Source organism: Solea solea, chromosome 13, assembly GCF_958295425.1.
Source record: "Solea solea chromosome 13, fSolSol10.1, whole genome shotgun sequence".
NCBI classification, from domain to species: Eukaryota; Metazoa; Chordata; class Actinopteri; order Pleuronectiformes; family Soleidae; genus Solea; species Solea solea.
Genome location: NC_081146.1, coordinates 22,735,768 through 22,752,636, shown reverse-complemented (window position 1 = coordinate 22,752,636; position 16,869 = coordinate 22,735,768). Strand labels below are relative to the sequence as shown.

Genomic DNA, 16,869 nt, shown 5'->3' with positions numbered 1-16,869 from the left:
CTGACTTGCTCTCTCCACCTGTCACCCTCCTTCCTCCTTTTCTCTTCATCATTTCTCTCATTTGTTATCATTTTTTTCCCCCGTCTGTCATTTCAAATCTCCATTTCCTCTTCCACTTGCACTCTTTTTCACCATTCTTTCATCGGCTCTTTTAACTTTCACCTTCTGCTTCCTGTCTCCCCCTCTTTTCTCTGCTCTTTCCCACCACTCAATCCCTCCATCTATCAACTCTTACCAAATTACCAGCCTTTTTTTTGTTGTTTTCTTTCCCTTTTTCCAGTTCTTTGTTGCCCCCTCGTCCACGTCTTGAACTCCTTTGTCCTCGCAGGGATCAAACTGGGTCCAACTTCACATCTCTGAATATACAATATCTCCACAAACACAGATTTCTTTTATTGTTTTGAATATTTGCAGGAAAAATAAACGTCTCTGTTACCAAAGCTACACAACCGCCGTTTGTGTCTCAACAAAGACAAAAAACCCAAATCCTACATGAAGCGATCAGAACGAGCTGAAGCGTCTCTCAGAAGATTGGCTGGTGTTCACGCCCTCGACGATGTTGTCATTCCCAGACGTTACACTTGTCAGAATCAGTTTACGACTCGGCATTTGTTTAATTTGCCCTCTGAAAAACGGCCGTATCATGTTTTGTGAAACCTCTGGATGAGCTCTGTCCAGTCAGACAAAGTCGTGTGTTTTCTTGGACATTTTTGGACGGGCATTGGGTTTGAAAGATGTTGCATTGTGGGGGGAAGTGTTTGGTCAGTGGAGGCAAACTGGGCGGTGATTTCACTTTCACTTTGAGTTGTTTAAAGCTGTGTTTCTACTGAGTTTGAACCTGTGGCTCTTTTACACTTTGATGTGGAGCTCACATAGTTTTACAGCAGCAAGAACCACCACGGTTCCTGTTTAAGTTCAAGCTCTAGTTTTATTTAGACGCTTAGTGCTTTCACCGAACCAGCCCGTGTTCACGCACGTTAAGCAGAACCAAAGTTGACTTTTTATTCATTAAAGAAAGAAAGAGAAACAAAAGAGATCAAACATTGACTTTGAAAAATGGTGAAAGAAAGATTACAGACATATATGACTGGCCTCTAAGGAGCTCAACAACTAAATGTGTCCCAGCAGCAACAGTTTCTGCTTTTGCCCAGATTACTCCAGATTAGACGCACAGTTACCATTGATCAACTAGTGTCGCGGCGAGCTGGAATCCACCGAAACATTCTGCCTCTCACCAGTTCTTTAGCACTATTCAATGTGTAAGTGGAGTAATGTCATTTTTACCACAGGACATCTGTAAGATTAATTCACTAAGTCACAGTGGGAAGGATCAAGCGATTAACGCACGGCCATCACAAAAGCTGTGAACGCCTGAAACGCAAAACTGTACCGAGGGAGGAAACGCTGGGTTTAATTTCGGTTTGGGGGAAAAACGTCGATTTCAGAGGCAGTTTGAGACCATTAGGGAAGAGATTTATTTACCTTAAGCAATCAGAGGTCCAGACAAGTGCTGTCGACCTTCTCTTGGTCCGGAATGGTTCTTCGTCGTTTGCCGAAAATGCACAAACTTGTCCGACCGCAGAGCGTGAAACTGAATGCTTCCTCCAAGCGCCTCCATGCTTGAGTTATCCGCTGAAAACTACTTGTAAACAGGATGTTTCGGAATATTTACGCACATATTTACTGCTGGACTATTCACACGGGATTAGTATTAGCTGAGGTCATTTTTCCAGAAGGTAAAGGTCACTGTAATCTTTACTGACAACGTCCGGCACATTCGGACAGGACTAAAAGCACTGAGAAGCTAAAACTAATAGGGTTTTAATCTCATCTATTAGTCCACTGATGGCGGAACGGTTCACTCCACGATTCTCACTGGGAACCAACTTTTCAGGTTGTGAAGTGATTTATTTCCAGCGTGCACACGCCTGCCTCTTACTCTTAATGTTTATTTTCCATATTTGATTTTATTTAGTCTGACTTCCTCCCGCTCACATGCCTCGGTGCAGTAAAGCAGATCTGATGTGAGGAACCGCCAAACGTGGCTGCACACACCCAGCAGTTAAAAAACATCAAAAAAACAATACAAGACAATGAGCGTGTAATAAAAGCGGCGTTTGGGCTGAGACGCTGAGAAGCAGCCCGACTCCGTGTGGGTTTTATTTTGGAGCTTATTTCTGTCTCTCGGGGTTTTAAGGCGTAAACAAACTGGATTAGATAATTGCCGCATCCTTTTACTCGCTCTGCAGATTTGTAACGTCAGCAACGTTTCACCTCTGCCATGGAGAACTTAAGTGGCTCGGGTTTCTTTTTTTGTGTGGACAATACCGATCTCACGTTTTTTCGTCCCAGGGGAAAATTACCAGAAAATATATTTAGTCGCCGTAGTAACACAACTACATTATGCTTTCCTTGGACAAAGGGGAAAGAGAAGATGTATATTAGATCACGTTGTCTTCTTCTGTCATGTGGACATTTTCCATAAAGTAGTGCGTTTGTCTAATTGTATTCACATTTATTTATACAATTTGCTTTGTGTTTACATGCCTGTTAAAAGTCTGATTTTAGTCGGACTGAGACAATAACTCAGTTGTCTTAATGTCATGCAAACACGTAAAATCAAGCTATAGTCTTAGTCGGACTAACGTACCTGGATAATGATGCGTTTCATAGTCCGATTACTCCAGCATGTGTGCGCTTAGTCGGACTGGAGTCAGACTTGGCGTCCTGCGCATGCACCAAAATGTCCTTTGACCTGGAAGTAGAAGGAGACGGCGTATAAACTACGGCAGCAGCGGCGTCTTTCTTCGGACAACACAGCAAGACTAACATGTACAGCAGGTACGAAACATACAGAACCACAGCACCATCCATCTCACCGTCCACCAAAGGTCAACAGGAGACTGATTGAATAGGCACGAGCTTATAAAGAGATACAGCACCCCCTACGGAGGCGGAGTCTGACGTAGACCGCCAGTAAATCGATTATCTTCTCGGATCAGCAAGTAGTCCGATTGCCTGTCTCAGTGGGACTACCAGTGAGCCTTCGCTCGATTAAACTGTCCATGTAAACGTGAGGGATGCAGTAATGTGCAGAGATTGCCAGAGATTAAGCAAAGAAATTAAGAAATTAGCATAGCCACTCAGAGTCTGAAGTCTGAAAAATCAGTTTAAACCCCAGTTTTTTGACAATTAGAAATGTCCAATTAACTAAGTCCTGATCTTCATGTCTTTGGAGTGTGGGAAGCAGCTGGACAACCCAGAGAAAACCCACACACACGTGTGTAGAAAGAGAGCCTCCTGCAGTTTGATGATTTTTTGTCTCCTCTGCAGTTGAGTTGTAATGAGAGCTGAGTGTGGCCCCTGAAAACCTCCACGAAAACCAAATCCTTTTCTTTCCTCGTGAAGCGGAATTTTTTTCCTCCTCAGATAACGAAACGCGGCTTCTGTCCGACCACAGATTAACTGGTCGCCCGACTTCTCTGTGAGACGCTTGTAAAAGCAGGAGAGCGTGGAGTGTGACGGAGCCCAGACCTCACACACTTAATGCTGCAGCGCTGCGAAGAAGAAAAAAAGCATTTTCAGCAATCAGGCCTCCAGCTTTACTCGAGTTTCCAGGGTGTTCATGTGAGAAAGCACAGAAAACAGCTCATTAAAGAAACTCCATAAACCGAAAATATCTGCAGTTTATGTGCGTACAACGGATGTAAAATGCAAATGATTACATGACACAATTTGTGTTTTTACTGCGTGGTTCCACTCCACCCTGATCCAGGACTTGAGTCTGTCCAGTCGCTGCAGGATCTGAGGCGTCACTGAGACGATGTGGGCTGCGTCTCTCATGTTACATCACAGGTGTCGCCAAAAAAACAGCTGATAAGAGAAGATTCAGCTTCGTCCTCCTCCTCCTCCCTTCAGGTCCCACACTGTTTTACTATTATTATAATAGGTGAAGAGACAATATCTGTCCCACAGGACAGTGATGGACGTCCACGTCTTACTAAAACTGTACATTTTAATAGTTATAGTGTTGATCTGGTGTAAAGAGACAGCTGAGCCTAACCTCGGCTCCTCCCTTTTCTCCTCCTCAGCCTCTCAGAGTCAGACCTGACAGGTGCAGGGGCCTTTAACCTCAGGGCCACCGGGGCCCGTCTCCCAGAGTGAGGACAGGAGGAGGAGACACAGATGCTCAGAAACGTCCACTGAGCACAGTGTTCAGTCCAGGTTTGCAGCAGCAGCTTCGTCCATAACGGAGGAAAATGCATGTCCAGTACATCAGGTTTACGTACACAGATATGACTAATTATTGACTTCTATATGTAGCGCCCCCTAATGGCAACAGGAAATTCTGTTATCTTTGGCTGTAACGTCAGCGTACTTTGTTCTATCTGCCTGAAAGTGAGCGTGATTGTTGAAGGTCTCGGTTCCAATATTGGCTCAAAATTCCTGGATAGCAACAGGAAAAAACACAGATTAAATCTATAGTGTTACATCTTTTTATACTGATTTATATTCATGTGAAAAGCTCCAAAATGCTCCATAAATTCACAACACTGCACATCCATCACATTTCATTGTGATTTAGCGCTCCTAATTTAATTTAGTAATGGATCAATTTGTTGCAACCAATCTGAATTTATTCATGTAATCATCCTGTCAAATTTACTATTACATTTGTCTCTTCTTTTATTTAATAATCTTTATACTGAGGTGATAGTGTGTGTGTGTGTGTGTCCTTAAAGGACTCTGATGTGTGTGTGACCCAGGTCACCACCTCACCTTTCCTCTCACTGTTGCCACCTAGTGGCTAATATTATTGAACCTCCACCTCATAACACACTCACTGAGACTCACCACAGACACACAAACACACCTCTTTTGAACACACTCCTCTCTCCTTGACTCTCTCTTACACACACGCACACACTTTTTCTTCTTTTTTTAGCTTTAAACCTCTTGTTTTTTTTGCTCTCTCATTTTCAGTTTTAACTTTCATCCTTACTCTCTATTTCACACACACAGTTTCACACACACACACCTCGGGTGTCTGTCCCTGGCCGGTGTGTGTTTCCAGCGCGCAGCAGCAAAGACAAAGATCGAGCAGCAGCTGACGCTCGGTTAAAAGCTGCTGGGTGGATCCAAATCATTTTCTTTGAAGACTTGCTTTTCTTCCCTGTCTGAGCTTCTGACGAGCGTCACTTTAAATAGGCCAGACACACACACACACTCTCACACACACACACACACACTCACACATTCATTTGTCAGATGAGACGTTAATGTCGACTCCAGGTTGCAGATTTATGGCTGTACGATGCTAAAAAGTCTGCAGAGTGAGGAATGTATTTAATTCTAGGGAGACGGAAGAGTCTTTGCATGAGACAAAGCTGAACATTAAAGGCATAGTCCAGGATTTTTGAGGTGACTGCGCTCTGTAAACCACCTTTGCTGACTGTAGTAAACTCCTACACCACAGTCTATTGCCAAAAACAACACTTTTTCGCTCATGACACGGAGGAGTTGTTGGTCTGCTCCTCCCTCCGTGTTATTTAGTGATGTTGGCGTTTGAAATACCTGCGTCACATTTATCTAAGATACACAAACGTACCAATGGATGCAGCAGGAGACCAACAACTCCTGTGTCCTGTGAGATTTATAATCACTGTTTTTTTCTATGGACTCTGGTGTGGGGGAGTGAGTCGTCAGCAAAATGACACGCGCCTCAGTTTCCTGTTGGAAAAGACTGTGTGACAGAGTGATAAAGCAGTGAAAATGGTTTTATTACATCACAGAGACAACCTAACACAGGTTTAATCAGGTGTGTATTTTGTTAAGTGGCTTAAATCAGTGTTTTCTGTCGTCCCCGCAGTCACTGTCACCGTCAGCCTCGGCTGCTTCTCTAAAACCATGATAGATATTTTTGTTTGTAAATAAGATTTTTCTTGGCAGAAAACCTTGTCAGACTTACACCAGTCTCCCCCGGAGACCCTGAACTCTGACCCCAGTAAGGGACCCATTGACCTTCGACCTTTCAGAGCCCCAAGTGAGTCCTGACCTGCACTTTGACAACAGAAAAACAAGTGAGTTAATGAAAAATGCTTTAATAATAATCAGTTTTTCATCCATATCATATACTGTTTCTCAAGGATTAAGAGGAAAGTCACCAAATGTGTATGTGGACATGTGAACATTGCACTCATAGGATTAAAGGCTCTTAACAAACTTCTGCTCTTCTGGTTTCAGACTTTCGAACCAGATTTTGTGCCTCAGCTGCAGAGATTCTGATGTCAGTGATAAGACTCAGCTCACACATGTGCTGGATGAGACTCAGGGTCAACGATGAGCTCAGGCAAGTCAGATATTATTTTATTTTGACTATTTCTGTGTGGAGAGAGAAAAGGTTCAGGATAAGTTAGTGGGGAACGCTGTCATTATTCTGCTCTATATTCTGACACTGTGTTCCCTGATTTGGAGGCAAAGAGGTTGCTCCTCTCTGCTCATAAGGTAAGATCACCTGACGGTGGATAATTGTAGAAGATTTTGCCCAAAAAGACAATATCACTTCATCACAGCAGCTTTAAATGAACTGAGATAAACAAGAAACAAGCCCAGAACAGACGTTCCCTTATCCTGAACCTTAATTTACCCACAACGTATACAACTCTTAACTGTTCTAAGTGGGTTCGGCTCAGTTTTCTCACATTTTCGAACAGTTCAGAACAACAGATTTGCTCCTAACACGTGACCTGTGTCATCCTGTAAAATGATAGAGACATGAAGCATGTGTACTGTAGCTCCCCTGGTTTCCATATCTATTCTTCACTGATCTCCATTCATTTAAACAGCCAAAAAAAAGCTTATTTTTACCTTAACTTAACCTAACCTCTATTAAAACCCCATCCATAAACTTAAACCAGTTCCTCAGAAATGAGTTTCTGCCTCTTTAGGGCCAGGTTTTGGTCTCTGCTCCTCACAAGATGAGTGTTTATGACAGAAAAGGTCCGAGTAAGTATGGTAATCATATGTGAATATAACACTTAACACACACACACACACACACACACAGGTCCAGTAGCAGCAGACACACGGAGAGAGATGAGGATTTTTAAAAACTTAAATATGTGGAGGAGAAGAGGAGAGAGGGTGGACGGGAGGAGGAGGAGGAGGAGGCAGGACTCTCTGGCTGTGTGGTGCGCTCTGACACCAGAGAGAGAGAGAGAGAGAGAGAGGGAGAGAGAGAGAGAGAGAGAGCAGTCCACTCCTCCGTCCCTGACAGTCGCGTCGAGCATCCATGTGCTAAACGGACCTTTGGATCCAGAGCGCAGATTGAGACGGACTTCCTCGTGGATCAGCTGCTCTGACTCCTTCTGCTGCAGGAAGATCACAGTCTCCAGACTCTGCGGATCTTGTAAATCAGCACGTGTGTGTATGTGTGTGTTTGATCACTTCGCACTCTTCGGTTGGAGCTGTCGGATCTGGAGAAAAATCCGCTTCCAAACCTCCTGCTTTCCCCCCGCGGGAAAACTCTCACATCTGCGGGAAAACCCTCACATCTGCGGGATAGTTGTATTTTTTTTTTTTACATCCACAAACGTCCTTTCATGAATCCTCGGACTTGTGTTTTCTGCGCGCGACATGCGCAGCCGCCGCGTCTCCTGCGCGTCGGCGCGTCTTTCTCATTCTAATGTCGCTGTGAGCGTCACTTTGCATTTGAGCACAGACTGACAGACTAAAGTGGAAATAAAAGAAAGAAGCAGACTCTGCGGGGAAGTCGCCGGACGTCTCACTTTCCTCTGGATTGATTTTTATTTTAATTCTTCAGAAACTCTTTGTTTTTGTTTGTTTGTTTTCCTGGAACAAATCTGAGGATGTTGCTCCGCTGCTTGAAGTCTCCCTCCTGGTCCACCTGTAGGCTTTTCCTCTGGTTTTTGCTGGTGCTCCAAACGCCCCGGTCCTCCTCTCCGCTAATTACAGGTAAGATTAAAGGGATCACACGGCTTCGTAATAACACATCACAGCGCCCACCGTGCGTAAAATCTACCCAAACCCCCGGTTATTTAGTCTGCTGCTGCGTCTGCGCGCTCCTCCACTCTGTTTTTACGCAGAAATCAAAGTCACTTGAGTTTTTATGTCACGAGTGATGTGGTGGTCAAGTAAATGTCCAGGAAACCTGTGATTTTAACTCCATTTGGCGCAAAATCACTGAGCAACAAAAACAACCTCTCCCCACTTTTCTTGTGTTTTATTTGAATCTTATTTTAAACAGTTTACTGGAATATTTGGTACTTAAAACTTCACTAAAGTTGAATCTGAGACGTTCACATCTCGCATACAGGGCCTGGATAATTAAATTACCCCAGATCGTTGTTCAGTTTAACCCGGGTTATCCTCAGTGTGCCACCCCGCAGAGCTGCAGCGCACAGAGGACCCATTAAAAGCTGCGCCCTGGCACGCTTGTTATTTGCAGCACAGCTTGTTATTTGCAGCAGAGCTTGTTATTTGCTAGACGCAGTTTTCTGCATGACACAAATCACGACACGAGTCATGATCACACGAGTCATTTATATCGAACTTTCGGGGGGGAATTTAAATGGAACGAGGATTTTGGGATTTTTGGGGACTTTGGGATGAAAAGTCTGCTGCAAATTATAACCGAGCTTTGCTCAAATTGTTGTTTTTGTGTCTGCACGTTATAATTAACCCGCTTTTTGAGTTAAAAGTGCGGATCACTTTCCTCCGCCGGCTCTAATTTAACAGCCTCCCTCACTGTCTCAGCGGCCGCCTGCACTTTTGACAGCCGCGTTGCATTATAGGATATCGTTTGTTTGCCCTGCGGCGACAAGAGAATAACAGAAGCGCAGTGAATGGAAGGTGGTGGAGGAGGAGGAGGAAGAGGAGGTGGTTGTCGCGCACACAGACACGCGGGGCTCCGACACCAGCTCCTCGGCCTCCACGCGCCTTATCACTGGACAAACAGCGCGAGTAGGTGACCTCACCTGACTCTGCGAGGAAACCTGTCACTGCGTTAGATAAATGTCATCTGTGGGTATTTATTTATTTCTCCTGCACAGTCTTGTATTAAGTATGGTTACTTGAGTAAAAGTGTATGTTTCATACCAGATAATGTCACTTTTTCATAATTTGACTTAAAGTCTTTATGACATTTACTGTACTTAAGTATCAAAAGTAATTTTCTGATGTAAAAAATTAAGGCATAAGAATTGAGCCATGGTGGATCAGTGGTAGGGTGAGTTGTCTTTCGACTGGAAGGTTGTAGGTTTAATTCCTGGCTCTGCGTATCTATTTGTGAATGGGTGAAAACTGTAGCAAGACTAGAAAACCTCTATATAAATACAGACCATAATACCAACTCTTCTTCTTCTGATTTTACTTGGTGGTAGTTAGAGGAAATTAAAAGTTGCTTGAAATATAAATAACGAAAAAGTAAAGTACAGATAATATGTGAATATTGTACTTAAGTGTTACAAACACTGTTTATTTATTTATTGACTCAGAGCGTTACCATAACAACAGTAGCTGAACTCCACGTTAATTGAACCAACAAAACGGAGAAAAATGTTTTCTAGAGCTGATTCAAAGCAGATGTTTGACTTTCTGCTGTGCAGGGTTTTTTTTTTTTACTTCAATGTGGACAGACCTCCACGGGAGAAGAAACATCCCTGACTGTATCCACATCTGTTCTGTCCCCGAGAAGAATCACTTCTGATTTGAAGGGTTTCCCTTCTCTTGGCTGTTATCTTCCTCCCTTTTTTTCCTCCTTTTTTTTGGCTGCAGTAAACACAGAGATGAGGATCAGATGGTCTTGCTCTTGTGACCAGATGGGTCTGTGCCGTCTTAACCGTGCATCTGTTTGACATGAAACAGTGTATGAGAGCAGAGCAGAGACTCACTGTGCATCAGGTGATGAGGCTGCAGCCGCTCTGATCCCAGCAGATCAGATTCCTCCACCTGGCATCCCACGCCGGCGTATCATCTGTCTATTGTGGGCTGAAGGTCTTACAGTGGACGGGGCCTGAATGTGTCAGAGCAGCAGGTGGAGCAGAGGGTACAGAGGTCGTGCTGTAACCGCAGCATTGCTGCGCCGCCGCTCTGAAACCCATCACATGGCATTACTACCTCCTCCTGTGTCAGTCTGGGTTTGATGACACTTCACTGATGAGGCCTTTTATAAACTTGAATCACAGGAGAGTTTGTGTCGCCGATTCGCTGCAGGGAAACATGAACTGACGTGGATTGTATATTACGTCTTAAAGGCTGTTGAAGTTGTTAGTTAGGTGTCAATGTACTGTCTTAATAGCTTCTCTCAGACATGCACCAAACTCGGGAGATTCTTCATAAGTCTCTGCTTAATATCCCAGTGAGCTGATATGAGAACGTGGCAGGAGAAACTCTGGCTAATCCACACACAATCTCCTGTCGTGTTTGTCAGATGTAAAGTTGGGGGGGAAATCATACAGAATGTCTGGGCCCAATTCTCCGAAAACATAATCCAGAGTTGGTGTCTGTATATGGCTTGTTTCTGTAAGCAGCTCTGGTTATTCTCAGACAGACAGAAGAACTCTACTTTATTTAAGCAGGACAATTAACGTGACTTGGGAGAAAGGAAAGCCTTTTGATTGTCACTGTACAAGTACAACGAAACTGGATTAACGGTGCAAGTATTTCTGTTTCATTGTCACGCCACTTAATCTGGAAATCATTTTAAGTTAAAGCTTTGGAATAATAGGGAATAACGTTGATCTGACCCAGCAGTAAAGTACTGAAAATCAACTGTTGCTCTAACTGCAGTGACATGATTGCAATGGAGTTTTTCTGTACGACAGTAAAATATGTGGAGCACTAGGGCTTCAACAATCAGTCAATTATTCATTGATTTCTTAATTTATCGGCAACAATTTTGTTTTTTAAAGAATTAAAATTTAAAAAAAATCTGAAATGTGAATATTCTCCGGGTTCTTTGCTCCATGTGACAAATAATCATTTTGGTTTGTGGACAAAATCATCATCATCATTTAATGGACTAAGAAACTCATCGATTAATCAAATAATGAATCAAAAAGATTAACCGATGCAGACTCCATGATTGGAATGACCAAAAATAAAGTAGTAAAATGTTGAAATGTCACACAAATGTCACACAAGTCAGATGTCTGTTGGGATTAGTGGGTTTCTCTTCAGAGAACAAACACCTGAGTTCTATCATGACATAATCAGATTAATCAATAGTTAAAATTCAGGTGAACCAAATGGAGAATGCACATGAGACAAGGTAGAGGAGCCGCAGGCTGACCCAGGCCCCCCACCCCCACCACCACTTACAGCCCTGCCAGTTTAATTACACTTGAAGGCTGTAAATTTTACAGCGGTGGTGGAGTCGGCAGGGTTTTGTCTGCTCTGCCCGAATCCACAAGCTGCCTTTTTTCCCCTGCTGAAGTCAAAGAGACGAAGAGCGCAGACGTCTCCACAGGCTCCGCTGTTGTAAAGACTTGATTTGATTTTCAGTCGTTTTACAGCCCCGATTCAAACTCAATCTGACTCCACCCTATTCCCACTGGTCAAAAAAACCCCATCTAATCCCAGATTTGAATGTGTTTTTTCAGCATCCACTCACGGGTCATTGCACTCCACATATCAATTTATAATAAAATAGAGAAACATGCTCTTTTTACACTTTATGTTTCCAGTGCAAAAGTATGTTGCAGCGATTATTCACTTTTTTCAAATGTATTTATTAATGGCATCATCTAAACAAGGGATTAAAAGAGAGATTGAAATAGTAACCACCATATTATTATCACTGAGAGCTACGGTGTTGGCCTTCTTTTTAGGACTTTGCGTGTGTTTTTAAAAATCCCAAGTATTGCCGCTTACTTAAGTGTGAAAGAGTGAACGTGTGAGTTTCAGCCTCACACAGACTTCAGGTGGCAGATGAATCAATGACACGGTGGCTCCTTCTTTTCACACAGGTCATAAACAGCCTTATCTAAGCTAATTAAATTCTGTCCCACACTAGAGGATAATTGGCCAGATTTCAGCCCCAATCCTGGGCTGATTTGAACAGATTATCTGGCCAAATGATTCTGTAGGGTGAGGGAACAGACGCCATTTTCACCATCTTCTCAGTTATGACTTCATCCACAGTTTTTTTTCCCCGTTTCTCAGCACAAAACATCGTGCGCACACAACCTCTCCTCTATTTACTGACGACTCTGACAGTCTGTGTACATTCTGAAGTCACGTTAAATCACGCGAGTTTCTGTGAGATCCCAAATCCCTGGAATCTCCTCCCTGAAATCAAGTGTGAGGTCATGCGTCTTCACTGGATCAGTTCTGTAATTTTGTAATTTTTCAGGATTAAAACATTGAAAATCGGTTCCAAAGGTTGTTGCGTCTGTTGTCGCCCACGTTGCGTTTCATCTCAGGGTCGTTAAGTACAATTTTACGCGACAGATGACCCGAGGCTCCGCCCATATTGCCATGTTTTTAATTGAGTTTATTTTCCTTTTTTTTAGACTATTTTTTTTAGGTTTATTTGCAGCATTGACAGTTGTTCCCAGTGCTGGAAAAGTGACCGTTTCCCCTGAAGGGAAGTGCATGTTCACCTGCTTAGTAATGTGATTAGTCTCCTGTCATGAGCCAGATTTCCCCAAAGCTGGAACCAGAGTCAAGAGGAGGAGCTGTAGTTCTCAGTTTTTTTTCTCTCATATGTAACTTGATTAACATTATGCTGAAAGGTTATTATGTAATTATTGCTCAGTGCCCACAAATATATGCTGCTAACAACCCTGAGCGTTAAGTGTCAAATTCCCCCACGCACGCTGATGTGGTTTGTGAGTCATCAGCGTTACAGAAAACCAGAATGTCAGCAGGTCTAGGGTCAAATGTCGCAGTGCAGTGATAACAGGCCGAGAAAATATCGATCACAAACACTGTCAGGCTTTTGTTGTCAGTGTTTTTCATCACTCTCATGAGACTGAGGTAAAAGTTTAATTAAATTCATACAAATGAACTTTCTCTGGCCTTGATTCACAAACCTTGCGTGAAGGAAAGTAAACGTGCTGTTTTGTGCTCGGACATCGGAGCGAGAGAGATATGTTGCTTGAAACAGGAAGTAGTTTGATGGTTTACCTTCACCTCTGGCGACCCCTGGGTCAACCTCTGCCTCACAACAATAAGTCCTCACTGGGGAGGAAGTTTTCATTTTCAGAGAGAGTCAAAACAAACGTGACACGTGAAGAGCCGGCCGAGTGTTGGCGCTGACGGGCCGTCGTCTCTGCCTGACATCTGTCTGCTTCTACCCATAAACCCTTGTGTTTGGGGTTGTTTCCTGTGCTCGGCTCGGGTTACGCTGGCGCTCGTAACGAGCGGACTGAGACGATGACGTTTTTAAGACCTCAGTTTAAGCGGCGCTGCTTTTACCTGGAAACACAAAGCGGAGGATAAAGTGGAGAGTTTAAATAACCCACTTAGAACACATCGACCTCGGACGTAACCGTAGATTTAGAATGAACGGTTGATGACTCGGGTCGGTATCATCGGCTGATGTTTTTGATTCTACATTTATGCGTTGTATATTATGTCGTTGATTGGCGCTATTTTTCACCTGTATCTGTTTTCAAAAATGTCTGGGTTCAAACTTTCAGAACTTTTTGCTGTTCACATAAGAAGAACGCAGCAGGAAACAGTCGTGGCCAGAACATTGTGGCGAGGGGGCGGAGCCTGGACATTTGTCCACTTGGGTCTTTCAATTGAGACTCTGCCTCCTAGTGTTTAACAGATGTTGCGTTGCCAATTACAGTATATGGGATGTATATTTTGTTTATCTACATTCACTTTTATGTATATTTTTTTTTGAATACGTATAGGTTATTATAGGTTCTCAAACTGTGGTATGTGTACCACCAGTGGTACACACGCTTCGTCTGCTGTTACTTGGAGAAAAATAAGAAATACTGTAGTATATAAGTACCAGTGGGCGTAGAAAATTAAACAAATAACTAATTGAATTGAATAATAATAATAATTAGAGTGAGACCTTATCTCTCGCTCCATCTTAATCTAATTTCACTGAACCAGTGTGTGCTTTGCTCGACCTATATTTACACCTCCCACAAACTTCTCTTCCTCTTGTATCTCATCAACATAGCAAATGAAAAGCACAATGTGTTAAACTGTGCCGAACATGTTTATAGTGATTATAAAATTAATGTTGAATTTTCCTAAAATGTTCTGTAAATGATGCAAACTCACAGACTCAGAGTCGTGTGGGAATAAAGCAGTCTTTGTTGGTTTATTCGTCACTTTATTCAAAAAAGAACCTGTTGATGTACGGTCATCACTGACCCTGAAGGTTTACTGTGTGTGTGTGTGTGTCTCTATCTCACCTTCTCCCTCCTCCCTCTCAGGTACTGAGGCCAGCTGTGATAACGAAGGAGAAGTTCTGCACATCCCCAACATCACCGACAACCCCTGCATCACCTGCGTCTGCCTGGTAACGACAACTCCTCCACTGTCTTTACTCTGTGCTGTGACATTGAGTCGCTGCTGCTGCTGCTGCTGCTGCTGCTGCTGCTGCTGCTGCTGCTGCTGCTGCTGCTGCTGCTGCTGCTGCTGCTGCTGCTGCTGCTCCTGCTGCTGCTGCTGCTGCTGCTGCTGCAGGTTTTCCACTGAGACTAATGATAGCATAAAAACACTGATAGTGATATTTGCTGAGCTGATTAATTGGGCTTTGTGTGGCCATTTGTTATCAGTACATTGTGAAAGAGTCCTCACACATGGACAGGACTTTAAAATACAATGGTTTTGCCGGGGATTCTAGATAAAATATGGATTCATGCTAAAAGACATTTAATTAAAAAATGAAAGTGACGTTTGAGTCCATTCGACACAGTCCGACTGTCAACCGAGAATCAACTTAGGAGCCGATCAGAGATGTGTCACCAGTGAGACTTTTTCTGATGACATGACATGTTTGTTAAAACGTTTTCAACATTTTCAGGGTCATAATCATCAGCTAATCAAATCAACCCAAAACCTAAGATTTGGTAATTCTGCATCCTCTTATAATAAAGCAAAAAGCAAGAGTTTGACATCTGCTTGAATATATCTATATATATTTTTTTATCATTGTTAATATTAAGTTATTATTTCAAAAAACAAGAATAATATGAGAGAAATGGATAGAAACGTGGCGAGAAACCAGGTTTTCTCACCTAGTGTTTACTTAATTTGATTTAACTTCATCTGTATTCTTATATTGCCAGTGATGATAATGGTGAAAACATTAACTTACGTGTTTACTTCTTTCCACTCCTTTTCGTACAGGAAATGTATATTATTTTCTATTGTTTTTGTTTCTTGTGATCACCTGTTGGCACATGCAACAGCTCCTCACACCTTTTCTTTCTCCCTGGTTTTTCAAGGTGATTTAGAGTCATCAATAATTAATACAAGTTCACTTTTACAAAAGGTTTTGATGCTCAAGTGAGTAAATGAGTGAATGAGTGAATGACTGAGTGAGTTCATGGGACTTTTTTACTGCTTTACAACAAACATTCAAGGGAAACGCGGTGTGGTGATGATCCTGTTTTAACAGACGTGCCTGTCGTCACTTTGTCTTGGCTCGACCCGGTTGTTAAAGTCAAACCCACAAAATGTTAAGAGGACGACCCTTTCCTGGAACATGTGCTCTTTGACCTCTGACCTCTGACCCCCCCCGCTGTAGAGGTCATTGTTTCTTAGGGATGAGGCTTTTCTGTGTCACTGCTTTGACATCGAACCATAAGAGTGGGGTTTGGTTTGTAAAAGGTGTCACATGACCAGGAAATGGACTTGAGCTGTGTTTGTGTACTTGTATTTATTACCTTTTTAGGACTTTTACTGACATAAACGCTGACCTTGTCAGGACCAGTAGTTCTCACGGAGACCAAAACCATTTTTGAGGAACTGGATGAGTTTAAGGCAAATATTTTAATTGTGGTTATAGGTTAAGTTAAGTGTTAGTCTTAACTGGCTATGGACCATGGTTTCTTTAGGTGTGTGTGTGCGTCTAACACATACTGTGTTAAAATTCTGTATTTCCGTATCTCCGAAATGTCTTGTCTTGTTTCTCACAGGTTAAAATTGTACATCAGGACGCAGACAATAGTGTCACGTAACCATAACAACAATGCTAATCCATAGCAGTTGTGACGTGTGTGCTAAAGTGCCGTGTTGTTGTGTTTTGGCATTTGGTGTTTCATCTCATGTGACGTCTTTTAGTTCAACCAAACTTCACTTTTTCTCTTCCATCAACTTCCTTTTTTGTTTATTTTTCGTCTTAACTTCCAGACAAAGTCGCGTTTGCTCGCTAAAGAGTGAAAGAAAAGACAGACGAATGGATGAAAGAATGTCACCGCACTGTGTCCCCTTGTGCTGTGCGTGGACACTATGTATGTGCACCATTCATGTTCACGACAGCTCTCTGTGTCCGCAGCCTCTGATTGGCTTTTTAAAAATCCTCCACCGGCTCCTGATTGGCTGCTGCGAGGCTGAACTCGACTCAGTCGCCCTCTGTGTTATCAGGCAGACATCAGCTAAAGCCCTGCTGAATGCTATCAGTCATCAGCAGGCAATGGTCGGCCTTTCATCTCTACTTTAACCCCCTTACACACACACACACACACACACACTCATGCTAATAAACTTACATACATTAAGGGCCGGATCTTTATTGAATTTAGCCTTTGTTTATCGCCTCAGAACTTTTTGTCTTTACTTAAAGGTTAAACTCAGCCACATGGAATGTTTTGACTTCAGTCAACAAATAATGACTGAATGTCACAATCTAAATATAGATTTTGCCCATTT

At 42.8% G+C, this 16,869-nt stretch overlaps 1 protein-coding gene across 1 annotated transcript in view; it reads left to right on the top strand.

Moving 5' to 3' along the window:
• The first annotated feature begins 7,263 nt into the window (after positions 1–7,263).
• bmper (BMP binding endothelial regulator) overlaps positions 7,264–16,869 on the top strand; it is a 33,248-nt gene continuing 23,642 nt past the window's right edge. The window contains exons 1-2 of the mRNA XM_058647077.1: positions 7,264–7,974; positions 14,427–14,512. Coding sequence (XP_058503060.1) covers positions 7,869–7,974; positions 14,427–14,512 — 192 coding nt within the window. The 5' untranslated portion in view covers positions 7,264–7,868. The remainder of the gene's footprint in view (positions 7,975–14,426; positions 14,513–16,869) is intronic.